The sequence below is a fragment of the Mollisia scopiformis genome, assembly GCF_001500285.1.
Source record: "Mollisia scopiformis unplaced genomic scaffold LY89scaffold_25, whole genome shotgun sequence".
NCBI classification, from domain to species: domain Eukaryota; kingdom Fungi; phylum Ascomycota; class Leotiomycetes; order Helotiales; family Mollisiaceae; genus Mollisia; species Mollisia scopiformis.
In genome coordinates, this window is record NW_017263605.1 from 637,181 (window position 1) to 663,525 (window position 26,345).

General features: G+C 47.4%; 10 protein-coding genes across 10 annotated transcripts; 4 read left to right on the forward strand and 6 right to left on the reverse strand.

Annotated features, from left to right (window-relative positions):
* Positions 1-239: 239 nt before the first annotated feature.
* LY89DRAFT_674943 (uncharacterized protein) lies at positions 240-1,352 on the reverse strand (the record flags this gene model as incomplete). Its single annotated transcript, XM_018213472.1, has 3 exons — positions 240-342; positions 409-932; positions 1,044-1,352. 3 exons carry the CDS (start codon positions 1,350-1,352, stop codon positions 240-242), a joined length of 936 nt encoding a protein of 311 aa, XP_018065185.1.
* Positions 1,353-3,426: 2,074 nt separating this feature from the next.
* LY89DRAFT_739817 (uncharacterized protein) lies at positions 3,427-6,043 on the reverse strand (the record flags this gene model as incomplete). Its single annotated transcript, XM_018220509.1, has 8 exons — positions 3,427-3,787; positions 3,840-3,970; positions 4,022-4,297; positions 4,351-4,420; positions 4,517-4,524; positions 4,581-4,588; positions 4,635-5,247; positions 5,318-6,043. 8 exons carry the CDS (start codon positions 6,041-6,043, stop codon positions 3,427-3,429), a joined length of 2,193 nt encoding a protein of 730 aa, XP_018065186.1.
* A 621-nt stretch (positions 6,044-6,664) lies between these two features.
* LY89DRAFT_739818 (uncharacterized protein) lies at positions 6,665-7,617 on the reverse strand (the record flags this gene model as incomplete). The annotated part of the gene is made up of 2 exons (XM_018220510.1): positions 6,665-7,352; positions 7,406-7,617. The coding sequence occupies 2 exons, from the start codon at positions 7,615-7,617 to the stop codon at positions 6,665-6,667; spliced, it is 900 nt and encodes a 299-aa protein (XP_018065187.1).
* An 837-nt stretch (positions 7,618-8,454) lies between these two features.
* LY89DRAFT_626425 (oxidoreductase-like protein) lies at positions 8,455-10,618 on the reverse strand. Its single transcript, XM_018211107.1, has 2 exons — positions 9,944-10,618; positions 8,455-9,896 (listed from the first exon to the last, which is right to left on the reverse strand). The coding sequence occupies exons 1-2, from the start codon at positions 10,422-10,424 to the stop codon at positions 8,587-8,589; spliced, it is 1,791 nt and encodes a 596-aa protein (XP_018065188.1). The 5' UTR covers positions 10,425-10,618; the 3' UTR covers positions 8,455-8,586.
* A 2,418-nt stretch (positions 10,619-13,036) lies between these two features.
* On the forward strand, positions 13,037-13,687 carry LY89DRAFT_674946 (uncharacterized protein; the record flags this gene model as incomplete). Its single annotated transcript, XM_018213473.1, has 1 exon — positions 13,037-13,687. The coding sequence occupies one exon, from the start codon at positions 13,037-13,039 to the stop codon at positions 13,685-13,687; it is 651 nt and encodes a 216-aa protein (XP_018065189.1).
* A 1,364-nt stretch (positions 13,688-15,051) lies between these two features.
* On the reverse strand, positions 15,052-15,518 carry LY89DRAFT_674947 (uncharacterized protein; the record flags this gene model as incomplete). Its single annotated transcript, XM_018213474.1, has 3 exons — positions 15,052-15,187; positions 15,246-15,328; positions 15,387-15,518. 3 exons carry the CDS (start codon positions 15,516-15,518, stop codon positions 15,052-15,054), a joined length of 351 nt encoding a protein of 116 aa, XP_018065190.1.
* A 1,167-nt stretch (positions 15,519-16,685) lies between these two features.
* LY89DRAFT_739822 (uncharacterized protein) lies at positions 16,686-17,270 on the forward strand (the record flags this gene model as incomplete). The annotated part of the gene is made up of 1 exon (XM_018220511.1): positions 16,686-17,270. The coding sequence occupies one exon, from the start codon at positions 16,686-16,688 to the stop codon at positions 17,268-17,270; it is 585 nt and encodes a 194-aa protein (XP_018065191.1).
* Positions 17,271-17,701: 431 nt separating this feature from the next.
* Positions 17,702-20,372, reverse strand: LY89DRAFT_787201 (uncharacterized protein; the record flags this gene model as incomplete). Its single annotated transcript, XM_018223049.1, has 8 exons — positions 17,702-18,275; positions 18,334-18,426; positions 18,474-18,679; positions 18,736-19,759; positions 19,817-19,861; positions 19,978-20,022; positions 20,143-20,237; positions 20,299-20,372. The coding sequence occupies 8 exons, from the start codon at positions 20,370-20,372 to the stop codon at positions 18,070-18,072; spliced, it is 1,788 nt and encodes a 595-aa protein (XP_018065192.1). The 3' UTR covers positions 17,702-18,069.
* A 675-nt stretch (positions 20,373-21,047) lies between these two features.
* LY89DRAFT_723395 (general substrate transporter) lies at positions 21,048-23,398 on the forward strand. Its single transcript, XM_018218815.1, has 7 exons — positions 21,048-21,102; positions 21,156-21,513; positions 21,571-21,742; positions 21,799-21,980; positions 22,034-22,576; positions 22,756-22,972; positions 23,022-23,398. The coding sequence occupies exons 2-7, from the start codon at positions 21,334-21,336 to the stop codon at positions 23,294-23,296; spliced, it is 1,569 nt and encodes a 522-aa protein (XP_018065193.1). The 5' UTR covers positions 21,048-21,102; positions 21,156-21,333; the 3' UTR covers positions 23,297-23,398.
* Positions 23,399-23,809: 411 nt separating this feature from the next.
* LY89DRAFT_787203 (putative flavin-containing monooxygenase YUCCA3) lies at positions 23,810-26,239 on the forward strand. The gene is made up of 4 exons (XM_018223050.1): positions 23,810-24,692; positions 24,745-24,851; positions 24,905-25,897; positions 25,954-26,239. Exons 1-4 carry the CDS (start codon positions 24,074-24,076, stop codon positions 26,077-26,079), a joined length of 1,845 nt encoding a protein of 614 aa, XP_018065194.1. The 5' UTR covers positions 23,810-24,073; the 3' UTR covers positions 26,080-26,239.
* The last annotated feature ends 106 nt before the right edge of the window (positions 26,240-26,345 follow it).

A 26,345-nucleotide genomic window follows, 5' to 3' on the forward strand; every position in this document is an offset into this window, starting at 1 on the left:
CATACAATCGCTTGTCATTATATCACAAGCCTTTTAACACTCGAGTTTCTGCACGGATTTAATGATTTTTAATTGCTCCCAGGCACAGTATTCCTCTATCACTTTGTCTCGAAAGCCAGGGATAATGAGACGAGGAGTTGAAGTGAGCAGATCTGGAACTGGAGTTCGAGCTGGTGAGGACCCTGGGTGGGAGGTTTGGTAAAACGATGGGGGGAGCGTATTTGTGATATAGATAGCGTCTAGCGCCGTCCGAAGAGCTGTGCAATATTGACTGCTATCTGTAGTTTCTCGAAGAAATCCGGGCGAATAGGCGAAATTACTGTCACTGTAACCTCGCCAGTCCTTCCATTTGGTAGTTTAGCTCTATGCGTTGCCTGCTCTGAGTATTCTGGAGCTTATGTCGCTTACTTCCGCCCCGTCGTCACACCCATTATCCTCACAACAAGTGGTACCCAAACCTCCTGAACCTTGGAAAGCTCTCGTACTTCAGTAGCTTTCCGCGACATTTCTATCCTACCGTTCAAATTCAAGATTACATCCCTAACCTTTTTCAACTCCGGAACCTTAAAACCTACACCCCGCTCAATGTCAACTTCGCTGATGCCAATAAGCTCGAGTGGTGTGCCATGCATGCGATAATTATCGGGCAGAGGGTACAGAATTATTTCCTCGAGTTTTGGACAACCCATTAACAAATGGGCCCAGGACAGTTCGGTTTCTTCGTCAGAAAAGTCCATGGTATCCATCAGATTCGTACCGATAGGAACCTCGATAGTAAGTGGATCGATCGCAAGATAACGGAGCACTTTCCCGCTCGAGACTTTAGTCTCCAGAAGCTGTACTTCCATATCCTTCCTATCTCTGCTTTCGGTACCCATTGGACACACTACATCGCATTCCCAGTTAATGTAGATATGAGCTGGCATATTGATCTGACAGGAGAAGCTAATATTTGGCGATGTTTTGGGTGTGGCTGAGAATGGCCCCTTTCCAAACGCTAGCGTGTAGAACTGGAGTCCTACCCTCCTAGATTCTTGACATACATGGAGAATAGTTGGCGGGTGACAGTGTGTAGCGTTAAAGTCTACCCGCAGGTCGCCGCCGAACAGATCATGGAAATTGTCGTCCAGATTGTGCAATGCTTCGCAGCCAGTTCCACTAGAGAATACGTCTACGACTCGTGGAATAAAACAGATGCATTCCCATATTTTGAGTTGAATTTCGAGAGGAAGCTTTACAAAGAAGTGAAATTGGCCCGCCGTTAAGTTGGTAACAACTGAATCGACTCCCACCTCGTCTGGCTGGCCCTCAGGCAGGCTTGAGCTTTCAGAAGGCAGATCGCTCTGATTCATGTCGTTTGATGAATTGGCGAGATTCATAGACACTCACCAGCGAGCCTAGATTAAATATAGATCGATGGTCCGTTGGGGACTGGTAGAGTATCTGTAAATGAGGGATGACGTAAGGTGTTATTGCAAACCTGTTACTTGGTCTCGTGAATCTGATGCCGTCAAGTCTTCTCGCACCTTCTACTGTGCAAGGGTCATCTCTTCAATGAATAAGTGGTGCTTCCCCGCTGCTTATGCCTACTTGAAAGTAGTAGGGTACGATTAAAATGGCCGTAACTCGCATGACTCCAACGGTGCATAACCTCAGCCACGGTGCACACGCTAAACCCCAGGGCTGGCCAAAATCATGATTAGTAAGATTACGATTACGTAATCAAATGATCGAAATAATCGATCGGAGCAGCGCTAGATGTACATAACTTCACTCGTAACAGCCCTACGCTCCAATCCAACCATCCGGTGATGCGATTCCAGCTTTAAATTACCATTCTCCCATGTCCTACAGCGAACTTTAGGAAATCCTTTGGGTGTCATGGTACCGACCAGGGCTGTCGAACCCCTGCAGTGGCTTTTGAGGCTTTTGAGCCTCCTTTTGTATATAAACTCCGATGCCCCATGCATCCTCTTGAGCCCTTTGTGTTTGTCTTATTAATACAACCGATACGTTCCATTGGTTTCCCCGACATTGGGACCTGTTGCGAAGCCTGAGAGACTCGCAATTCATCGGCGATTGGAAAGATTACGTTGCTTGTGAAACAGGTATTGGTATGGCATGATCTCGAGCATGCCTAGGTATGCATTGAAAAGAATCGGGGGAACGTGCAGTTTTAGTGTCAGGTTCGAGCAATCTTTGTGGAGTATGTAAAGAAGGTAGGAGTCAGACTAGTTTCGCACAATTCGGAGATTACTCATCAGGTCATTGAGGGTCTTCGGAAGGAGATGGTTTTGGTCCGGCAAAGTGGGGTTGAGCCACAGTTGCAGTGGCTGCGTCTGTCTGTTTCGGTATGAAGTGGGATCCGAGATATGGATACGAGCAGCGACTCTGGATCCAACATGGCATTGTGTCACATCTCAAGGACCAGGGATCATAATGTCCAGATTCAAGACCCATACATTTTATCCTATCTTCTACACAAGAACTCGTACTAGTACTCATGCTCCGTCTGCCCCTTCGTCTTTTCCCGCAAAGCGACGTTCCTCCAGTTCCGTCGGCTTCCACCCACCCGCTGCTCGTGCCGTGCGCTTGTAAATGGCCTCCCGAACAGACTTTGCCACGTATGTGGATACCGAGTATTCCGTCGCAGAATGAAACCGAACATAGGGAACGTTGTACATCTAGGACAAAGGAAACATCCCAGGCCTCCCTTCTTGTTGAAACAACGCCATCTACCTCTTCCAAAGTTATTGACTAGCCTTCGCCCTCTTAGAAGCTTCCTTCGAACGTAGCTGCGAAATATAGGAATTGATTGCCGCGATCCTCCGTTGGCATCCCATTTCCAGCGTCATCTCAGGGAGCGTTAAGATCGCATTGATCAGGAGGAGCTGTTCTTGCTCTCTCGATGGAGAAATGGAATGGAGGTGTTGATTGAATCTTTGGTAAACGGGCAGGCAGATATGATGATGTGGATGATTCAAACAAGGTGGTGATGATGGTCTTCGGATACCAACGAGACAACCTAACAACTAACACAATTGTTGCCTTCCAAATAACCTTGGCAAATAACAATAGAATGCTGAGTTAAATGCATGTTCTTCATGAACTGTGGACGACCTTTTGGTTTTGTCGTGCCATGGGTCGCGTTGTGCCTCAGCTCCATCCAGCGAGGACAAGTGTGCCAAGAGAGATGCCGTGCTGAGACGTAAACCAGGCTAACCCAACATCTATCCTAGCACAAACGAGCCAGCACAGAACAAAAAAAAAGAAGCGGTTTCCCGATCTTATGTGATACATAAAAGATCCCGAAAAAGAAGCGGGATAAGGACGTGATTCCTGTCAGCTCTCCTTGACTTCGTTTAATCGAAATGCAAATAACTCCCAGCAAATTCCTAACACAGAAGAGCCATCCTCGTCATATAGTTAATGAATAACATGTGTGGCTGGACGATAGGGGTGTGGATCGACATAGGTCACATGTGTCGCTTGGAGCCATTCGACAATCTGTTGTAAAACTCTATAATGTCTTTGAGCTTGCTCATTCCTTGTAGCGCAGGGTCCAAGGATGACCAAAGCATCATGAATGCTGCTATAGCTCCGGTTAAGCCATTCTTGCGAGGCAGAGGCATCACGATCCAGCACTTGACGCTGCCAGATGATGCCAAGCGTACAAGCCAGAGAGGATGTGAAGAGCACACACTGAGGAAGCCACGCATAGGTTGGGAAGAGAGAGACACAAGAGAAGGCTGTGCAAAGATCAATTAATCGAAGGGCAGAGTTTAGGCTGGGCACTGTTAGTATATAATTACCTGATACTGTTCTCAACTAATACTTACCATTCGTAAGCATTACTTTCGGCTTCTAACATGGCGGACAGAGGCTGCTTTGTATCCGCTGCTGCAATCTGCTGAAGCGACGGCCCTGTCAGCAGGCCTATGACCCCGAAGTAGAGCGAATAGATGTGTAACTAGAATAATAAGGTCGTTGACTAAAGCGAGTTTTGGATTTGTGTTCTCACTAGTTCGACCTTCCGTGTATCAGAAGCCTTTGAAAAGACGTGCTTTATCAAACCCAGGTCCCAGCGTTCTAGTCCATGGACTATCGGGAGTGCTAGCTCGTCTGGTAGGTTGTACAACCACGATTTCAGCTTTTGTATGAATAGAATTCCTCTCCAGAGCGGCAAAGTATTACTCTGGCCGAATTGCTGCTGAACACATCCCAGAGTATCAGAAAGCTCGCCGAACGCAATAGTCGCTACTGTAGACTGGGCTCTGGTGTCATGCCGGGGGGTGGCCTGGTTAGTGTCAGCCGCTTTCATGCGACAATGACCATTGGAATCTAACTTACGGGGCTTTGTGGTGAAGTCTGCGAGATGCGCAATATCGAACCATCTGTGCCACAGCCAAGGAGTAAGATGCTGAGCCGCGGTTAGATCCCGATAAAAAGAGCCCAGTAATAGGTGGGTAATACCGATGCATGGTCTGCATTGTATTCCATATATCCAGCCACTTACTAATCCGACTATCACCTGTATGCTTTGTCGTTTAATGGAGGTTATTGGCCTCACCAATACGTACTGCAGCGTCTGCGATAATTAGTCAATGTCCTTATAGCTAGAGTGGTTATATTACCTAAGTAATGACTTGACGTTGCCGGTCGTTGCGCCATATGAAAGATGCTGATCAGCGCCAGTACTTGCATCACAGCAACGTCCAAACACCAATCGCGATCATCTAGATATCTCCGACCATTCTCGTACCACATGATAGCCATATCTGTTGCATCTGCATGATAACTTTGGCACCCTAGAGCGAGACAGACGCACACTATAGACGTGACCAAGTTCGGCGTCCCTAGAGTCATGTTGAGCGCAGAATCGAGATGGTTCCAGAGTTCGTCGGGATTGACAAGGTAATAAACAGAATTCACATTTCGTAAAAAGCTATCTATCATAAGTTGGAGCATTGATCTTTGCTGGAGATCAAATGGATTAATTGTCTTGACGTGGAGGCTTTGCGAAAATGCTGGACGTCGACAGGTACATGATGAAAGGTTGTCCTGATTGAGTTGTATAGGTAAGACAGCGGAATACAAAGCCTGGTCTCGCAATATGATTTTCCAAACGCTCTCGATAAGTGGCATATCGACATCTGCTTTGACACTCCCGTAGACAGATGTAGTAGGGTAGCCTTTATAGCGCGATAGCAAAACCTCGGTTTCATGGGGTGTATAAATCGTAGACGCCTAGTATTCCGCTTCAAGTCAGCATTATGCCTCTAAGTAAACCTGTCATACACGGCCATTGTTGACATACAGAAGCAGTAGGGCTGCCTTGCGCAAGCTCGGGAGGCTGGTTGGTGAACTCGAAGGAATAAGTCGAGTTCTCAGCAGCTTGCGTATTGGCTATGCTCCATGGCAGGCCGATTCGGGAGGTCTCGGGGAATGCATTATTGCACTTTACTTGAGCCTCGCGCTGGTCCTCTCCCAGTTTCCCTGAATTAGAGCAGCCACTACAGACCCAGCACTCTTCGGGTTGGCGGTGTTGCGCGGGTGGGGAGTTGTGTGTATCCTTCTGCACTGCAGCAATTTCGTTCCACATATCCTTCAATTCGCCAGATAAGTTAGACCATCGATTCCTAACGAGTCTCGCAAGCTCAATAAGTGAGAGGCTGGAGATCTTCGGATCGTGGCGCAAGAGTCTGGCGTACGCTGCATACCCAGTATCTGGTCTTGGGAGAACGTGAGGATCTCGCAGGGGTGGTCCTCCACAGCTTCTGATGCCATCTTCCCTATTATACTGTCCCATCATCTGTGGTGCAGCAGCTGGCAGATCGAACAACGGCTCGTTCGCAGGATAACCTAGCCGACGAGCGTTTTCTCGTTGCAACCTCCGTCTGTGCCCTAACTTGATGCCGAGGGCTGCCATATCCGTCTCAGTGATGCCAGCGAGGCTGTCCCAGGTATCAAAGCCATGCTCAACGAGGCGGCTGAGGTATTCCTGAAGGCCGAGGTCTTCCAAAGTCGCTTGTAGTTCCAACATTCGTGCGGCTGTCGCAATGGGACGCTATTCGGCAGGATTGTGAGGTAATATCTGAATCTCGTAGACCGTCTGCAGAGCAATTGGGGGAATAAGTTACTCGAGACATAAAAGATCGGAATTCTTTTGGTTTGCGGGACTTGTGCTCTGAATTGCCAGGTTGATACAATATCGCGGGGCTTGCCACCTAACTGTTATCTTGCGCGTTGGACCTACAAACGCAGAAAGGGACGCACATCGCCACCAGCACATTATCCCGTCTTTGCAGGCCATAGAGGGTATTTCGTTGGTATAGAGGAATCTGCCTCTAGTCAGGATCGGGGGAAAGATGCTCTGTGATCGAGACTGAAATCAACACAAGACCAAAAAATAGTAGTTTGCAAATGAGAGCCTGCAAATGGTGGCGAAATCACTCTTTCGATCGCGGAGCCGGACACGGCTCCGTTTGATGGGAGCAGAGCCAAATCATCCGCCATGCAGGGATTTGCATCATGGAGGAGCTCAGACCGATTGCCGTCTCCATTCGCGGGCCACGGACGTAAGAGGAGGTCTTCTTGCCCTTGCAGCTCCGAATCATTCCTTATCTGTTCGTTGGATAGATACGGACGAGTGAAAGCCAACTTCTTATGTGTGCAGCACCGTCCGAAAGTATTGCGAATTGTCTAGCCGCGTTGTTGACGTACTCGCACAGTCTCTAATCTGGTTCTCTCCATGGCCCTCTATTGGGACTGCGTGGTTCGGATTCGCGCAGTTAGCTTGAAAAAGGCAAGACACAGGTGAAGAAGACTTCATTTCCTCGTACCGATCGACCTTAGCGAGGGTTCTTTCTCCTGAGCCAACCAGTGTGTGGCCGTCGGTGGCCCCACCCGTTGTCTGCCCCTGCTGCCGTTGCAAAGGGGTGGTCTGGGATCCTAGAATTGCATCATCTCTCGTAGGCTCAGAAGGCTGCTCGTTCATATGAGAGTTTCTGGCCTCTGAACTTTGCTGGGCTTGGCCAGAGGAGTCATGTTGATTCTTGAAACCTTGGAGATATTGTTGGTAGCGTAGATGCTCTTCTGTTCCTGTATAAAGTCGTAATTGGTCTTGAAATCGCAACTTCGCTTTCGATGCCGATAAAAAGGTATTGCGCTCATCTGGTGACAGTATTGCCCATCTCGCACCTACCAATTTGGCAAGCTCGACAAACGTCATATTATCATCTTGCATCTGTCGACGAACTTCTCTTGCAAATAGTTGATAAGCAGTCTTGGGTCTCGCAGGCGCGTTCGAGTCTCGCTTTGGATGACGCCTATATCGCCTCTTCTGATACTGTCTTTGTGATTAATAGTAAATAGTACTTCTGTAAAGCCAAAGTAGTAGACTCACTGCTCAGAGGTTGAAGTTACTAGTAAAGGCCCATTTTCTTTGACCGAAAAGAGATTCAGCACTCGCTGAAGCTTTCTTCGGTGGCCTCGTAACATTCCTATCTGCTCTAGGTCAGACTCGGTGATGCAAACAAGATCCCGCCACGTTTCAAAGCCACAGTCTTGCGCGTATTGTACAAGGCCTATGTCTTGGAGATGAGATTGCATTGACATCTTTGTTAAAGTGATAGAATACACTGTTAGATAAAGAATGAGGGGCCAAGACAGGAAATGCCTCCGCTTTATACCTGACGCTTAAAAAGGGTTGCGCCTCGTCCGGAGATGTCTCCGGGTCAATGCCTAACGCTAAAATGGGTGACGGCACGACCTACCAAATCCAGGCTCCAAAAGGTGAAAACTTAAGCGGAGCTCGGCCTCCAGAGCCGTCCAATCACTCAAACTAATTACATCTGAATGCAATAAAATCAAAATTAGTCAAGGCGTATTTCTCACGTTACATAATAACGTAGGTTACTATGAGAAAAATGATTAGAGACGCTATCAATAGAATTTTTGCCTCGAAGCATTGAATAGTTGTTGGAATAAGTCCGCCTATCCGGATTTATATCTTCTAAACGATTAGTGGGACTAACTGCGGCTAAACCCCAAATATTTATACTTCGTAAGAATTCACAAAGGTACTTCCGAATTAACAGCGGATGAAACGGAAACCAAGGGCAATTTCTTGTTATAGAGCACTTCCTCTAGATGGAAATTGGAGAAATCCTATCCTTCTAAAAAGATTTGCAAAAATAACGCTTCTCTGTGATTAATTGAACATTTCTTACAGCATAGTTTAATCCCTCCACTTTCATCGCATTTAGATAGAATATATTCTGAGATATTATATTCACAAAGTTGTGCTCATGGTCGTCAGATCACCGTTTGCGAAAGCAGAGCGTTGAATGTGAGTGAACACTCAAGGTCTCCGAAGCTTAACTTTGAAAAGAAATTCAATTCCAAACATTTTGAGCCACCGAGCCACAGCCACAGCCGCAGTTCCCTCCCCTTCCACCCTCCCTTCACCCGCCGCGGGCTCTTTTCTTTATATCTCAGCGGGTCGTCCGACATCTGCTAGAGGCTCGACAAGAACGCATTGATAGGACGCTCAAAACTCTCGGGATCACTTTTGCTGGTTCGTCTTCAAAAGTTGAATGTTTCGAAAATCACATTCCGATCATTCAACCACTCCAATAACGTCTTTCGAAGAGCCGCTCCGGTGCACACGTACCACATTTTGATAGCAGCGTTCGGGCTATCAAAGTTCAGCTGCAGGTCATCGCACGCCATCCTACGCATTTCTACCGAGGCCTCCATAGCACCAAGCTTGGTCAAATATTGAGCACCCTCATCACCTATCTCGCCGGTTACGAACAACCGTGTGCAGCCGCATAATTCCGGTGCTTTCTCGAATGAATCCACGACCAGACCAAGGTCCTCAGCTCTCACTGTCCAGTACACCCGCGTCCGAGGCAGATGGAGACGGCCAGTCTGAGCTAGCAATGGCGTTATTCCCACGCCCCCAGCTACGAACCCAATCGTCTCCAGAGCTTTCTGCTGGAAGATGAATTCGCCGCCAAATCCTCTAATGGGGATCTCGACCCCAGTCTCCCCATCCTGACTAAACAGGTACTCTGTGGCAATGCCGACTTTGCGGATAGTAATTTCAAATCGACAATACCCTAAAAATTCGCCCGCTCCCGAGGAAATTGTAAACTTCCGAGCATAGGTATTCTCAGAGACTCTGGCGTCACTCCTTAGTTGAGGGCCGAGTAGCCTCTCGAAACCCAGCGTAACATACTGACCTGGCTCCCATTGGCTTGTCTCTTTAGCATCAACAATGTGAAACCCAAATCGGGCGACTGTCGGCGTTAATAGCTGCTTGTCAACTAGTCTTGCAAAGATCTGCTTCTTTTGGGATTTATCGTAGAGCACCTGCTCAACGGAAGAAGTACCATATGCGTTTGAGGCCCGGGGACTTCGCATAGCATAGATTGTCAAGCCGTGCTCAATATACCGCACGGACTGAACAGTGATCCTGACCGCAATGTTGCTCCGCGGTAATACTCGGATTGCATCCTCACGCGCTAGTACTTCCTTTCTTCCTGTTATAAAAACAGCGTTGCCAGTACTGAAGTCCGGAAAAAGTAGTGCGGCTGTAGGGATCTTGCCTCTATTGTCCAATGTTTGGTATAATCGAATGCCAGAGTACTCAGGGTAGGCAAGTGTACAGCCATTCTCGTCATTTGCACTGAGGTGTACAAAACCTGGAGGGCCACTTCGCTGGTCTATATCCAAGTAGAGATTATGATTTGAAGATGATATAAACAGAACTTCTGCTTTTGCAAGGACGTTGACAATTTCGGGTATCAAAGGTAGCGACTGTGATATAAGCCGAGGCAAAAAAAAGTTTGGTAACACGTGCTTCGGGCTGAACGACCCCGGACGGGTTACTAATCGCTTTAGCAAAACCCATGGCAAAGAGAGAATATAAACTAACTAAAACTTCGTTCCACTGTTATAACAAGCAGTACCTCGTTAGTGCCGTTCCCAACTTCAGCTAGAGCACCAGATACCAATCGACCATATAGCTTTACTCTTATATGTGCTTCAAGATCGATTCCAAGCATGCTAACCATTTTTGTAGGACGACCATCCAACATAACCTCTCCAATTGCTCTAGAACCAAGTAACTCCTTTGCCACCAAGTCATGCTCCCTATTCACAATAGCTCTTATGACCACGTTGGACTGCCCAATACCTTTAATAAAACCAGCTCTCCCTTCCCAGACCGTGATACATGGGTTTTGAGCGGAATCTAACGTACTCAATACAAGTATTGGCGACCGCGACAGGACGTTGGATGCACCTGGCCGGAGGTACGGCGATGCTGGGCCATCTTGAGGTGCGACTTGTAGGAATTTGTGTGCCTTCTCGTCATGTTTGTGTAGTTGCAAGTCAGCTGGGGTGAAATATGCCATGACACGCGTAGTGCAATGGAGCCGCAACGGATCACTCGACCCTAAAATGCGGAAATAGCTCTCTTTGATAAAGTCGACAACTAGCTAGGAGATCAAACCTTCCCTTGTCGAAAATATGCATGGTTCGGCATCGGAGTCGCCCCCGATCGACCTTTAAGACGCAGGCTCGATATTCGAGTATTCGGACACTAGATGACGTTCGCATGCCACGAATCGTTTTACAAGGTTCCCTTTGAGGACAGATCTGCACGGTCCAAAGGTGGGGCTTCAAGGCTCTTCACATGACTTCAGCCGAGTATTTGAATGACGTTAGGTAAGCTTACGATCACGAAGTATCCTCGTGAAAGACGGTTATTATTCGTGCGACTCAAGGTTCGAGTTGTCTCCTAACTTGCTTTTAGTGTGAATCACGTTCGAGATTCGAAATCCTCTTTTCAGCAACCCGGGGTGTCGGGATTATCACTTTTGAATTTAATATCTCGTAGAGTTGAAGCAGCACCCCTCATTCAACCCTCCTTTCTAGAACATTTCAGATTTGTATAAAGCCCTAGAAAATATCTTGTTTCTTATCAGCGACGGGTTTACTTTCTCCTGATTTGATGCCGAAATTATCCCATGCAACATGACGCAGAAATCAAAGCAGGGTCGTGCTCCACAGCGGTGCCACCCCTCGGCAGGTCTTGGCGACGCTCAGGACTGTCTGGTAGCGTTTTCAGCAACAGTTTCCTCCGAATTTTGGGGCAGCCACATCGGTGGTAGCTGTGGAGGAACCATTCCCGGTAACGGCAATATTGCGGCCTGGCTTCTGTAGCTGGCCAGTGCTGTTGCTGAACGTTGGAGACGGGTTCTAGATTTCGGAAAATGGCTTGCTAATGCTTGCAAGTCTTCCAGAAGCTGTTTTTTGCTGGACAGCTGGTCGCCAGCCCCATTCCCAGTATCATTACTAGTAAAGTTATTTTTTGAAGAAGAGGACAATTATGCGTCTGCCAAGCCCCATGTAGACTCCCAAGACCTTTGAGCCCGAGGAATCAGTGAATGCGATTGGAGAATGAACTCAGCGCTTTTACAGAGTTCACAAACCTCGAGGTGAGCTTTGCTTCTGGGTCGGATGAAGGAATTCTAGCTTCCCTCGATCGCAATTCAATATCTTTTTCCTTGCCAGAATCCACGAGGACGATCTTCCTCCATGTGACAGTATGGGAGCTTTCTCATTGGCTGAGAGCCTCGAGAATGGGATTCTCAGAATTCGATGTTTTGTCGAGTGGAGCGATCAGCGCTTCCCTGACGCTACAATCGAGAATCTGGAGCCTGATCCTTGCCTTTGAATCATGGCCTCGAGAAGTTTTACCCCCTCAGGCTAGACGCAGACCCTACCTTTGGTACAGTATACCAATTACTTCATTACAAGGGTAATAGTTGTAAAAACAGGGGTTGATTCTTTTGTGGAGACTTTACTTAAGCAAGTAACGATTCACTAATTTTCTAAATATTATTGGACAATGCCCCCATGCAATCGAAGAAGTCTCTCGAAGGCTTGGCACAACTATTACCCTTGTGATGAAGTAACTTTCTTCGCTCGGGACGCTAAGACGGCTCGTGGCCACTAGTTGACCGTTCGTTCGTTGCTGTTTAGCGGGGTGGGTAAGTTTCGCTAGTGCTGTCGAGAGCTGTCGAGAGTCGAGCTCTCAAAACACCGCAAAATCAACTCCCATCTCTTGAGCTCTTGGGCGTCAGTGCTCGAAGATATAGTACTTTTGCGCGCATGTGCCTCAGTTCAATTTATTAGGGACAGAGTGCGCAAGCCACAGCAAGTTGGCCGTGCTGGATGCCAGTTGCTAAAGGCATTCCCGGAGTCACTTCGTACATACGAGTGGCAAATGAGATCCGCAATCGGGACGTGAGGGGGAGCTCGCCGCTAGCAGTGATTCTGGGCAGAACCTCCCTGTCCAGAGGGAAAAGGCTTCCCTGAAGATACATATTGTGTATGCCTTATCTAATCGATGAGGGAAGGCATTTCAAACGGAACTACTGATCGCTGCGAGTCTGCGTCCCTAGCCGTTGTGTCCACCTCGTCGTCATTCTAGGTTTTGGCGTCCTAAGGGTCTAAATATTAGTAGTATAAGGCGTCTCTCAAAGTAACACCATTTAGGGCCCCAGATCCTCACTCTCCTCTATCTCTACCCTAACGCTGAAAAGCATCCCAAGACGTGAGGGTATAAGATAAGTTGAACCAAAAGACAGACAAGGAATTATCAGCGGAGAATATAGCCTGGCATCGCAAGGGGTGGTTTTATTCGTCCATTTCCAGTGCAGCAACTCGAAGCTAGTTTAGGCCGAACCTCCCCCCCCTCCAATTCAACCTGCCTACATCAAAACATCCTGCACCACCTGTTCCTTTGTCGACCTTGACCTTCAAACACAGGGCCAGACCAGACGACACGACAGAAACGACATTATTGCACTTCTCGATACGTACTCAATTGAGTCCCACATTATTGCAGTAAGATTCTATGCTTAAATTATAATTGTTAATAGGCGCTAAAATCTTCAAGCAGACCTGGTGATCCTTACTGCCATATTATCCAACCTGGTCTTCGACAACGACGACGATTATGTACGATTCAAAAAGCAATTCAGCTCTTAACAATGCTATACTTAACTCACCTCACCCCACGATGCAACAACAAGACAGTAACTCAGATGTAAACCGCTTCTTCAATGTTGTGGATCTTGTACTACCTACTGGTTTTTCTAACATGTCTTGGGGCACGGACCAAATATTCGACTTTAACAACGGCAGCGAGTATCCATTCCCACAAAGCCAATCCCATGCTTCCTCCTTCGACATCGCACCAGGTCAGGCTCCTGCTTTATTCATGACAGGGTTTACACTCCAGAATATGCTGCCTTTCAACAATAGTCGGGTACTACCCACGGGCTCATTTGCTGGTCGAACAGCCGCTCCTAGTGCTTTGCTCAACACTACCAGCTCAGGCTACAACACCCGTCAAGTCACAGGACCGTCAGCACAAAAGATACCATCAGACATGTCCTCCGAAAATACCGAGTCCAATGCAGATCCCGCCCCCAAGAAGCCACGAAAGCAACGAAAGAAGCGCAGTAAGGAGATGAGCCAAGCGGAAGCAGAGGAGAAGCGCCAAAAGTTTCTAGACCGAAACAAGGTTGCTGCTCACAAGTGCCGTCAACTGCTGCGTGTCATCCTCCTTCCGATGACTACGATCCAGCACACTCCGCTCTTATGAGGGGTCTAGTATCTCAGGCTGCTCAAGATGCTCCTGGTCATTGTTGCCTGACCGGAAAAAAAGTCACACCGCCAATACCTGGGATGTATTATGCAGGATTGATCTCATAGGGATAGACGAGAACGGCGGCTAGAGAAGTTATGATTCTGGGAAATGAAAATGAGCTACCATCAAAATGCTTTGATCAATATCATATTATCGCCGAATCTCGTGTCCCTAAATTTATACGCAGCAGTGCTTACGCAAGCAAGAGCGGGGAGTTCAACGAACTCGGGTAGGAACTTGATTGAAACGAAATCCCAAAGTAAGTACATGAGTACAGTGGAAGTCTATGCATGCAAGATAAAGAACACAACTAAGGCATGATCCAATCTTTTCCAATTACCCCTCTCCATCCCTTTTCAAGCGCCCCTCCCATGTTCCCGGGCTCAAATGCCGTTCAGCTCTCCTTTGGAACGATGGCAGAGCATTGCAAAAGAATTCAAGAAGGCCGTCTACGATATCTACTATACAAAATAACCAGACAACACGCAGAAATAAAGGACTGCTCTTTCTCGATATAGTTCGTATATGGTCGCGGCGCACTCGACAAATTCTGATCTCTGAAGAAGAACCGAGCTGAAGTTCAATGATAGAAGACTGAGAGTCAAAACTCATTCTTGTGAGATCATGTTTATTTGTCTATAGTCCAGATGGGTACAATGGAAATCATATCGAAAATAGCGACTTAGTAGCTCCAATGTATTTGAGTCGCTTAAATCTCAATTGTTGGTATGCCACAAGTTTGTCGGCCACTGGCGAGGTCGAATTCCTGCTAATTCAGAAACGTGAATTTTCTACCGAAACGACATAAATGCTCACGCCCGATGTTGTTGAATAGCAACTCATATTTTGGCACTCGCTTGAGGCCACGAACGAGAATGTCTTCGCTTGAAAAAGGTGTGCCGAGCAGAAAAGGGGGCAATCATTTTAAGCGAGCTCAATTTTAGCATGCCATCATTACCAGACCATGTTTTCTTGAAAGCGTCACGTCTCGAGTCGATCATTCACATGTTGGTTAAAACAGAAAATCATCATATGTGGGCTTGAAAATATTCAATTGTATTCTGGAGGCACTAACAAAAAAAAAGAAAAAAATAGAGAACGAAAATTAAACCGGCAAAATTTCTATCAAGAGAAACCCAAATTAATGGGTCTCGATCTGTTTAGAGAAACCTAACTTAATAGGTTTTTTGGGGGAAGGAGTTTCTTGGGAGCTACCAGAGCCCATTAATTTAGGAAGTCAATCACGGACCCGAACCATTACACCATCTTGGTTCTTGGAATAAGATTCGCTTATTGAAATCTATATAGGTAGATCCAGACTAATCGATAACGATAGGAACCCGCTTCTCGTCGGCCGAGCTTAAACTCTGATCGAGAACTCCATACAACGACGAGAAGCTGCCTCTGCCCTTCAAGCCATCTCTATAATCTCGTATCGTGCGTATCGTGCGTTTACTTGGAAAAAATAGTTAGTAAAGCAAACGACTCCAATATAGCTTATGATTAAACTTACTTGGCAGCACTGTTACATTTATCCATGTTAGTATCCTGCCAGCAGTTACTGACGCCTAGAACAAGGTGTAGACTTACGTCGAACTAGAATTGGGTCAGCATGCAACATCAGGAACAAATATCATGCAGGACCGCAACTTACAGTGCAAGCATCGCTAGACGAACAACCACAAGTCGAACAATCAAATTGTCGGACTTCCATCTCACCAACCACCTTTGGGCTCGCCATGGCGAATGTAGCAAGGACAGCCAAGAGGGTAATAGAGAACTTCATTTTGAATTGATTGAAAGAATTGATTGGAACGTAAGAATAAGTTCTGATTGACGAAATTTAGTTGTTGGGTGACGCAATTTGGGAGGACTTTTGTCTACTTATATACCTCACTAGTCTTGCTACTATTCTTAATCTGTTAGTCGGCCGACTTCATTTTGGATCAACAGCAGAATCATAAGAATACGGAATTGATCTACGGAAATGAGTGAGATTCTTACAACAAGGTACCACGAAAATTTTAGTTTCCAGATTCACAGAGTGGTACCGTGGTGGCACCAGTACACGCTTCCTAGAAAGCATCAAAGGATTGTAAGCACACCAAGCAACGATTGTACTGGAAACCAGTCAAGATCATGAAGTGGAGCTACTAAGCAAACGTACGAGATGCTTAGTCAGAGCTCGACGAGTTCAACCATGATCTATTGGTTTGACTGATTGATTAGCAAAGTTGATGATCAATAATGCCAGATCGGGTTTTCGCTGGTTGTGCAAGACGTACAGCAGTAACCCAAACGTCATGTAGTAGTACATGGTATAAAATCCTAACAGCTCGGGCCGATGAAATCATACTCGGTGAGCAGACCCTAATCTCGTCGGCCGACATTTGGGGTCCGTTGAGTTAGCCGGTGTAGTGTAACAATTCAAGGGCGTCAAAGGACTACATAATAGACTTTACAAAGTTTTCAGTTCTGAGTCAGCTGAGATGAGTATGTACTAGAAAGGCACGACTTTAGCTTAGAAATACGTACTCCAGGAAATTAAAACAATGGAATCGTATCATATCACTATTATAGAAACGACACCAAAGGCAGGTCCCTATGTTTACAGCCAATCTCAACAGATCGAAAGAGTGAATTATCACCTCTGAGAAAAACTTGGAGGATTCTGATAACACACCAGCCGAATATCAAAGTGGGGCTCCAGTACATATATACCCCTTTTTACCCGGAAACATCAACCCGTAAGCGAATCCTCATACAATACCGATTCCGCCAAATTTATACCTTTTCATAGCCTACTTTAGATTAACCACAGCCATGACATATCCGCATCCTAAATGTACCTGTCATGTGCCTTTTTGAAGGCAAACAGCACAGTCCTAAACAGAACTTCTCTCCTGCACAAAGCTGAATCACCACCAACATCCTACACGCGCGCGTTACCAACATGCAATCCCTGTTCATCCTCGCTCTTCTCACCTCAGCACACGCCCTCCCAAACATAACCTCCACCCCCCTCGCCCCAGGAACCTGTCAAGGCTACCCCGGCTGGGTCCCGCAACCCATCGGTACCCTCACGCAGCAATTTTTCTTCGAAGCCCGCGACACATCAAACATTTCCCTTGATGGTCTGCGATGCAGTATCTCTGCTTCGTCGTCACAGTTAGTCATCTATACGGATCCGACGGTGGCGTTTAATATCTGGTCGTGCGGAGGGAACGGGACGGTGGAGGATATTCACGGGGGAGCGCCGTTGGTTTTTGAGGGGGGTGAGGGGGAGGGGGAGTTAGGGTATGGAGGGGGAGGGACGGGGATGGGGCAGAGTCCGGAGGTTTTTACGCATGAGGTTGCGGGTGTGGCGCAGGATGGGCTGTTTTTGGGAGGGGGGAATAGCTCGACGTGGGGATTTGAGCTTGTGGAGGTAAAGAGCGGGGGGAATGATAGTGAGTATTATCGGATGAGGCTGCTGGGAGCGAAGACTGTCTTAAAAAATGGGGAACTTGCTGGATTTGTGAGGATTGTTGCTTTGTAGTGAGAGCGCGGGAAACGATAGCAAGACAAGAGCAGAGAAGAAGTGTCTTTATGGAGTTCGTTGTTGATGGCGAGACTTATGTATTTGAATCGTGCCATGATATTGTGAACATGAATCCAGTCAAAGATGTTTGAGAAAGAAAATCGATATCGGTAGAGCTGGGGGAGGCAAGAGAATGGCTGGAAAGCTTTGTCCGCAGCTATGGCTGCTTACAAGATCAAGTCCGCTATGTTCTGCCGCTTTGTGATGTATTGATTGTTGCATAATTTCGAGCCTTAATCGAAGACTCGGGCAAAATGTCGCATTAGATAGAAGAAGAAAACCGTTAACAAAGACTGCATTCATTTTGGTATAAAGCATTGTGGAATGTATTAGGATTTGAAAGAACCAAGTTTATTTGCATGGCTTCTGCTGCAGCAGCGCTGCCCCCTGCATATTGCAAAGTTGTGAGTATTTCACTCCGCTGCGAAGTTGTCTCGGTGCTAAAATCCCACCCAGATTTGAATATACTAGGATCCAGCAACAATCACTTAGAACTTGAGATTTTTCAGTCATCTCCGCTCTAAGAATGGTGCTCGCCCTCTGTCTAAGTAATCAATTACTCGCAATGGCTTACTGTATTTCTCGCATATACACGTCTTAGCACAGCACTGCTTTTCTGACGTGAGACCACTAATCATGCCGCTCTGTATTTAGGCTTAATCCTTTCTATAAGTGCCGAAGCTACAATTTAGACTCGGCTTTGGAATTTGGTTAGTCATGATAAAGCATGTGGATCCCTCGCGGCGTTGAACCCCAGCTACAGAGGCAAATCTTTCGGAGTCTCTCCATGGCCATCATTATCCGCGACGACCTGAAACAACTCTCTGTCAGCCCAGACACGTAGTGCTTCATCGATGTCGAGGGAGGAATATTGCAGGTCGTAGAACTGGTGTGGTAGCGAAGACATGCTGATCGGAACTTTCTCTTCGGCAATGGCGTGTCGAAGAACCTTTTCTAGTCTTCCTGCAGATGAATTCTCAGATGAAGTGTTCTGCATTGTAAGTGGAATGATAATACGTACGAGCAAGATACCATCGCTGACTGCACGTCTTCAATGCGTAGACAAGAAGATCAAGACTTCGAGGGGTCTCGACGGAAAGTACCTTTGCGTGCGCTGGAAAAGATCAATCTCAATGATTCTAGGGGGTTGGGGACACATACCAATGTAAAATCTCGCAGCAACAAAGATGCAAAATATGAGATGCGGGCTCATGTTCTCGAGATCGGCGTCATGCTGTGCTCGAAGAATCATACTGATATCATCACAAGAACTCAGGCATCGCTGGATTGCATGGTACCATGGTCCATGCACTTTTCCAAGTCCTTCTGGTGGTAAAGCCAGTCTTTGATATAAGGCGACCACAGCGCTATGAATTGTAAATTCGAATCAGCTCTTACACAGAATATCAGAATTCTCACTTACGTGTTGTAAGTTACTGTTATCATCACGATCGTAGAATCCGAAGCTGGATTCCTCTGACTCAGCGTCTGCGTCGTCACTACACTCGTCCTCCACTTCGTCAAGGTATCATCCACGAAGGTACATTGCGCCTGCCGCCTCACCCTATCAATCGCGCTCGTAACATCGAAACTCTGCTGCATAAACGCGTGGATCTGGTACAATTGTTCCGTGACTAGATTCAAGTACAGTGAGAAAGCCGAGCTCACTTCCGTGTCCCCGAAAGATGAAAATGCCGTAGAGGCGTTCTCGGGGAACGTCCATACCGTTTCGTTGCATGGGAATGTACTTGATTCGTGGTTTTCGGGCTGAGAGATGGAGAGGTTCCACCCGGCTCCGAGAGAGGAGATGCTATCTAACGCTTCGGTCATCCAGTACGCTCGAATCATCTCCTCTTGTTCGATCAGGGTAGTGGGAAGGGCAAGCATGCGTGGTGGAATTGTAGAGAGCTTGTTGAAGTTGTCGCATTTGTTCGCGACGAGGTCTCGTAGACCGAGTTGTGTTCCCATTTTCTTACAAAGAGCAACCAGGTTCCAGAATTCGGACAGTTTGCCAGCGCCATAGTCGAGAATCGTTGTTATCAGTAATGCTTGAAGTGACTGCAAGGACAGAGTGCTAATAGCTTGCATGATCACTTGGCTGCGAAAGTGGGCGGAGATGTGCTCTCGTTGAATCGCAGATAAAGGATTTGATAGACACCAGTGTGGCAACGTAACAGCTATCACGGCCTTCAGAACGATCGATATTGGTGAATCGACTAGGGGATTCGAGCTTTGGATGGCCGACAGGACCGACAACTTGTGGAGAATTGGAAACCATGAATGATACTTCTCGAACCAGGCATCGCAAAGATCACTTAGTGTTGAGGGAGATAGTAATTGTAAATCTCGTGCTGTAGGCTCAGGGCCTGAGGGCTCATCATGCCATGATTGGGGAGTTGGGAAGCCCCTCTCTGCGTTGGGAGAAGAGGACTGGATGCTTTCGGCTCCTGAAAATCCATCTGAGCCGCAGATATCATGCGAAAAGATTGACTGACAAGACTTACGAAGCTGCTGAGCTTTGAGAGTAGCTACTTCTTCTTCTAGCTTCTCTAGATCCGTTGTCAGCTAGTTTAATATATACAAAAGATGTAATGTTGCCGAGAAGGGAGGGATAACTCATGAAAGTTCAGATCTAGCAAACCCAAACAAAAAGATGCGCACTTACGGATTTGCTGCACTTTCAGAGACGCTACAACCTCTTCTAGTTGCTCTATTACCTAGTTCAGCATATGGGGGCTAAGAACTTTTCCATATTGACTGACCAAGTCGACTCTCTAACGCAGAAACATATCCTGCACGCAGGCCCCTCTTTCGCTGACTCGAAACATACTCACAATTCGTGCCGAGCTGGACACAAAACCCACATGTCGGACGTTGGCGGTCACACTTGACTTTTCGATGGCGGCATATGGTACAGCTATGGGCCTTTAGACGAGATCTCTTCAACAGGACTCTGATAAGGGAGCATCTTTGCGGCGCCACTTACACCACTTTGCTGAGTTCCACCTCCCCACTGTTACTCTCATAAGATCTGTCTCTGTCAACATCCATTTGCGACATTTCGGAACATGACGAGATTGAGGAGCAGACGGTCAGCTACATGGGCCGCTCATTAATAGACGACCATGAACATGGCCCGTCAGATTGGAAGTCATGGGTTCGGTAACAGGGCGGAGACAGAAACGCGGGGTCTCCACCTCCCCACATTTGAATTCAGGATGATGCCGGTGGCGTTCAAGCCCCTTTTCCACACTTTCTCGTACTTACACAGTAGAAAGCGATCGCGAGTCAGTGAAGCTCGTCTAACGGGCCATCTCACCGCCGTAAAAGAGTGAGATATTGCGCCAAGTTTTCGCGGAAAGAGATATCCGCCTGCCGAGGTACCCGAAGAAGCGACCTAGCGGCAGGGAGACCTGACGACGACGATCATCTGGCAAATTCTGAACTTGTTCACTTTCGCCGTCAACATGGAGACCCCACAACCCCAGAATCCACTTCCATTGTCACCAGATGTAGACCGCGTTCAGAATAATCATTCTGACCGACAAGGTGTTACTTTACCAAGTATCCCACGATATATATATGTTAGTGTACACATACGTGCAGAGGGAGCTGATCTGAATCTATCATCATAAGCAGTGGATGTATTTCTATCAACGTGAGGCTCAACGAAACCACGTTGGCCAGGGCTGACCCTGTGTTTGCGCTTATGCACAACCGTCTGACCTAGACATTTGGAACACTCCGGATGCAAGCGAGAAGCGATGCAGTCCTCTTTTCCCTTCTCAAGGTATGCGCGTACAGCCCTCGTCCAAATTCCAAGTGTTTGTCTAATCTTCTTAGGCCCCATACTTCCGCCTCATCTCTCCGCACCCCGCACCCCACACCCACACTGTTGGGATCACGCCGGTCTTTAGCACGACCTACCAAGTACGCTGGTCTATATAGTGCAGCTGTGCCTCCGCAAACATGATCGTCAGCTACTTCTCTACTACTGTTTGCTATTTCAACGACAATCATCATGGTGTTATCCGGCTATCCCCTCGAGGTTGCTCTCACTGTGGCCAATTCGGCTGCTCAGGCATGGTATGGATATGATCAAGGTGTCATCAGTGGCATTCTCATCAGTCCTTACTTCATCTCAACTTTCCCTCAAACGAAGAACTCCAACACTCAAGGTATCACTGCTAGTTGCTTCTCGGTATGTAACATGAGCCCTCTTTTCGCTTCAATGACTCTCGCTTACCTGCGCTCGTAGCTCGGAAATCTGGCGGGTTGCTTGTTTGCCGCCTTGTTCGGAAATCGTCTAGGTCGCAAAAACACATTGAGAACTGGAGGCACCGTCTCAGCTATTGGAGCAATACTTCAGTTCTCAGCTACGAGTTTTCCTCAGCTGATCGTGGGTCGAGTCATCAATGGCATGGGCAATGGTACGTGACTTAACCATTTCTCGACATAGGTGCAAAGCTAAAATTTGTGTTTACAGGAATGACGAGTTCGACCTGTGGCATGTATCAAGCCGAGTCTTGTCGAGGACCTCGACGAGGAAAGCTCTCTGTGATTGTCGTGCTGCATAATGTTGTCTTCTACTGCTTCGCTAGCTGGCTTACCTTGGCTTGCTCGTACATCAACAATAGCGCTCAATGGAGATTACCCCTGGCACTTCAAGTAAGTCTATATATGTTATTTGGACAACATGCATGCTTACTCTTCACCTTTAGCTCATTCCATGTCTTGCAATGTTCTCCCTGCTCCCACTCCTTCCCGAGTCTCCTCGCTGGCTCGTCATGCAAGACCGCATGGACGATGCTCAAGACGCCCTCTGTCGCTACCTCGGCAAAGACCTTTCACCAGACGACCCAGAAGTCCTCCGAGAACTAGCTTCCATCGAAGAAGCCTACAAACTCGAAGTACAATCCAGAATCTCGTTCAAAGAAGTCATCATGTGCCGCGACCGGTCTCGACATCTCCACCGTCTTCTCCTAGGAATGGGTGGTCAGTTTATGCAGCAGTTCGGTGGGATCAATGCTCTTAATTACTACTTTCCAATCATCCTTGAGGACAATATTGGTCTATCTACGCTGATGGCGAGAATTTTGACCGGGTGCAATGCTACCAGTTATATGATATCGTCAGCACTCGCTTTCTGGATGATTGAGCGAGCGGGACGTCGAACACTCATGCTGAGTGGTTTGGGTTTGCAATGTCTGGCATATGTGATGGTCGCTATTGCGATTGCTCTGCAGAGCGAGGCTCCTTTCCAGGTATGAATGTTTTCTGAGGCAGTCACTTTTTCTTATCTCTAAAGAAAAATATTTTGTTGCACATCGCGCGCTAGACAGTTTTTCCTATCAGTATTTTAGAGCTAGTCACTTTTTCTTATCTCTATACCAAAACATCTTGTACAACTCTCTTTGGAAAATCGATGCTAATACTCTACTAGTGGGGTGCCGTTGCAATCACTTTCCTCTTCTTCTACTACGCTGCATTTGGTTGCACTTGGGGAATGGTACCTTGGGTATACCAAGCAGAAATCAATTCCCTAGCCATGCGAACAAAGGGTTCTGCTGCAGCTACTGCCACAAATTGGCTCTTCGGTTTCGTTTGCACTCAATTCACTCCCACTGGTATCAAGAACATTGGGTATAGATTTTACATCAGTAAGTCCCCTATCCCCTGTAATGACAACCCTTTCTGACAATTCTCTAGTTTTCGCCGCATTCAACCTACTCTTTGTACCAATCGTCTACTCCCTGTATCCCGAGACCTCGAATCGTACTCTCGAAGATATCGACGAGTATTTTGATGTCGATTCTGGACACACGACAATCATTCCGATCGGGGACAAGGCAACGAAGTCTACGGCGAGACCGCAGGAGGCTATCGATGCAGAGGTACGACGTGTTGAGACGGCTACTACGTTGGTGGGGAAGAAGACGGATGATCCGACGAGCGTGCATGTTGAGAGATTGGGGGCGCAGTGAGATACAGAGTAGGAAAGCCTGAAGAGGGATAAATGTGGAGTCGATGGTACATGGTGTGAAGGTGTCGATTGTGATTTTTTGTGGATTATGACGAACAATGAGCAATATACTTGAATTGCATATTCTCTTAAACGAGGGCATGACAGTGAGACTACTCTTCGTATCTATACACGTTGTATACACGTTTTGTGTGGAATTCCTATTCCTTTTATTCTAATAGCACCCAGTACTACACAGCGAGGATACAGATTATTTCAAAGACCGTAAGTCCAGGTTCGATCACATGAATGGAACTCTGCTCAATTGACTTAAATTTCAATGATTCAAGAGGCTGGGGAGCAAGAAAGACACAGAATTGGAAAGTGGGAAGTGAAAGCCAGGGAGGAAGGACGTGCGAGAGTAACTTAGTAGTGAGCCAATCATGCAGAGACGCCAAGATTCTCGCGCACTGGACGGGCCATGTCGAACCCGAGCTTCACCTCGACCACGCAAACACTTGTTGGTGGGGTACATACTCATTCCTATGTTACCCCACGGAGTATGCGGCAAGACGTGTCTCTCCTACACGGGCCATCTCAATATGCTCATCATCGGCAAGTCAATTGTCCTTGTGGAGCACCTTGTGGGATGGATGGGGCGATTGCTTCATGTGATATCGCGGGGTTGTCACTTCGTACCAGTGTTGAGCTTCACATATAAAGCTTCACCAGCTTTACTCTCTCGTATCTTTCAACTCAAACCCTACCACCCTACGTCTCAACTTTCAATCCTCCCAAAATGTTTGCTGAACGCCACACCATCAAGCTCCCTCGCTTTCCAGCCGAGCCTTCGCTGCAGAAAGCGAAACCAGCAACCCCTAAAGAAGTCGCACAGCAATGGATCACCAAGCTCGAATCCGTCTTGAAAAATAAAGATGCAGCCGCTTTGTCGACTGTCATGCATACCGACTGCTGGTTGCGGGATATGCTCGCTTTTTCGTGGGACATTCGAACCATTCACGGCTTGGATAACCTCGCTGTCTACTTCGGCGACAATTGGAACCACAGCACACTATCTAACCTACGAATTCGAGAGACTGGAAAATTTTCACCTAGTACCTCATCCCCGATCGAAGGCCTGGAGTGGTTGGAATCGATGTTTGACTTCGACACAACTGTTGGCAAGGGATCGGGAATGTTGCGTCTGGTGCAGGGACCAGATGGAGTTTGGAAGGGATATATGATTTACACTGCGTTGCAGGAGTTGAAGGACTTTCAGCAGCAGGAGAAGTATTTGAGGCCGCATGGTGGCTTGGAGAAGCTTCCTGGAGGGGCGGCTAAGGGGAATTGGTTTGAGAGGAGACAGAGACAGATGGAGTTTTTGGATGAGGATCCAACTGTCCTTTGCCTTGGTGCAGGTGAATTGCAGTCGATACAGAGCATTCAACCTTTATACTGATTTTTACGTAGGTCAGTCAGGACTGAACATGGCAGCCAGACTTCAAGCGATGGGTGTATCTGCACTCATCGTAGACAAGAATAAGCGCGTGGGAGATAACTGGCGGAGTAGATATCGAGTAAGAGAGCTTGTATGAATTATCCAGGGCGAAGTATACTAACCGGCTTCCAGACATTGGTCACTCACGACCCCGTCCAATACACACACATGGCTTTCCTGCCATTTCCATCCAACTGGCCCCTCTTCACGCCCAAAGACAAGCTAGGCGACTGGTTCGAGTCGTACGCCAACTTAATGGAACTCAACGTCTGGACACAAAGCACAATCACCTCCAGCACGTACGATGACAACACCCACACCTGGACCGTTGAAATCCAACGAGGCGACGGCTCCACTCGCACCCTCCACCCAAAACACATCATCCTCTGCACCGGCCACGCCGGCGAAGCCCTAATCCCCAGCTTTCCAGGCCAAGATACTTTCCAAGGCAAAGTCTACCACGCATCCTTCCACCAAGACGCCGCGGAAACTGGTTCCGCAGCCGGCAAAAAAGTCGTCGTCGTCGGCACCGGCAACTCCGGCCACGACATCGCGCAGAATTACTACGAGAACGGCGCTCAGGTGACTATGCTGCAACGACGCGGCACCTATGTAATCTCAGCTGCCAAGGGTTTATTCATGCTTCACGAAGGCATGTACGACGAAGGTGGACCGCCAACCGAAGACGCGGATATCGCTGGACAATCGCTCCCTATTCCCGTGCAGTTTGCGCTGAACGTCGACCTCACGAAGCGGATTGCGGAGGCGGAGAAAGAGAATGTGGAGGGGTTGACGAAGGCTGGGTTTAAGATTGATTTTGGTGAAGATGGGTCGGGGATTTACCGGAAATACATCACGAGAGGAGGCGGGTATTATATCGATGTTGGGTGCAGTAAATTGATTATCGAGGGTAAGATTGCGGTGAAGCAGAGCCCCGGCGGAATTTCACATTTCGAGCCGAATAAGCTGGTTTTGGCGACTGGGGAGAGGTTGGATGCTGATGTTGTAGTGTTGGCGACCGGGTATGATAATATGAGGACGAGTGCTAGGAAGATCTTTGGGGATAAGGTCGCGGATCGGTGTAAGGATGTTTGGGACTTGGATGAGGAGGGAGAGGTTAATGCTGTGAGTACCTACCGGCCCCAATGAATATGTGGTGATTTGTGCTGATTCGTTTTTAGATGTGGCGTCCGAGTGGTCATCCTGGATTCTGGTTCATGGGCGGGAGTTTGGCGCTTGCTAGGCAGTATTCGAGATTTGTTGCCTTGCAGATCAAGGCTATTGAGGCAGGTCTTACTCAGAGGTGAAATGAGCTGGAGCTGGAGGAAATTGAACATTCGGACTAGGGATTATGGCAGACTGCATTGCATGGATATGTGTAGAGACCTTTCTTGTGTCTTGGTTGATTTTGACACTGTCAACTTTTTATCCGCTGCAATTCGATTCCAGACTATTCTCAACATCGCCAAAGTGAGATCAATCTATAGAGTCTGCAGAGTGTTCTATTCCCAGTGTCAAATGAAAACATAACTCTGATCACCCTGCTATGATATGAGATGTAATCCCTCACTGT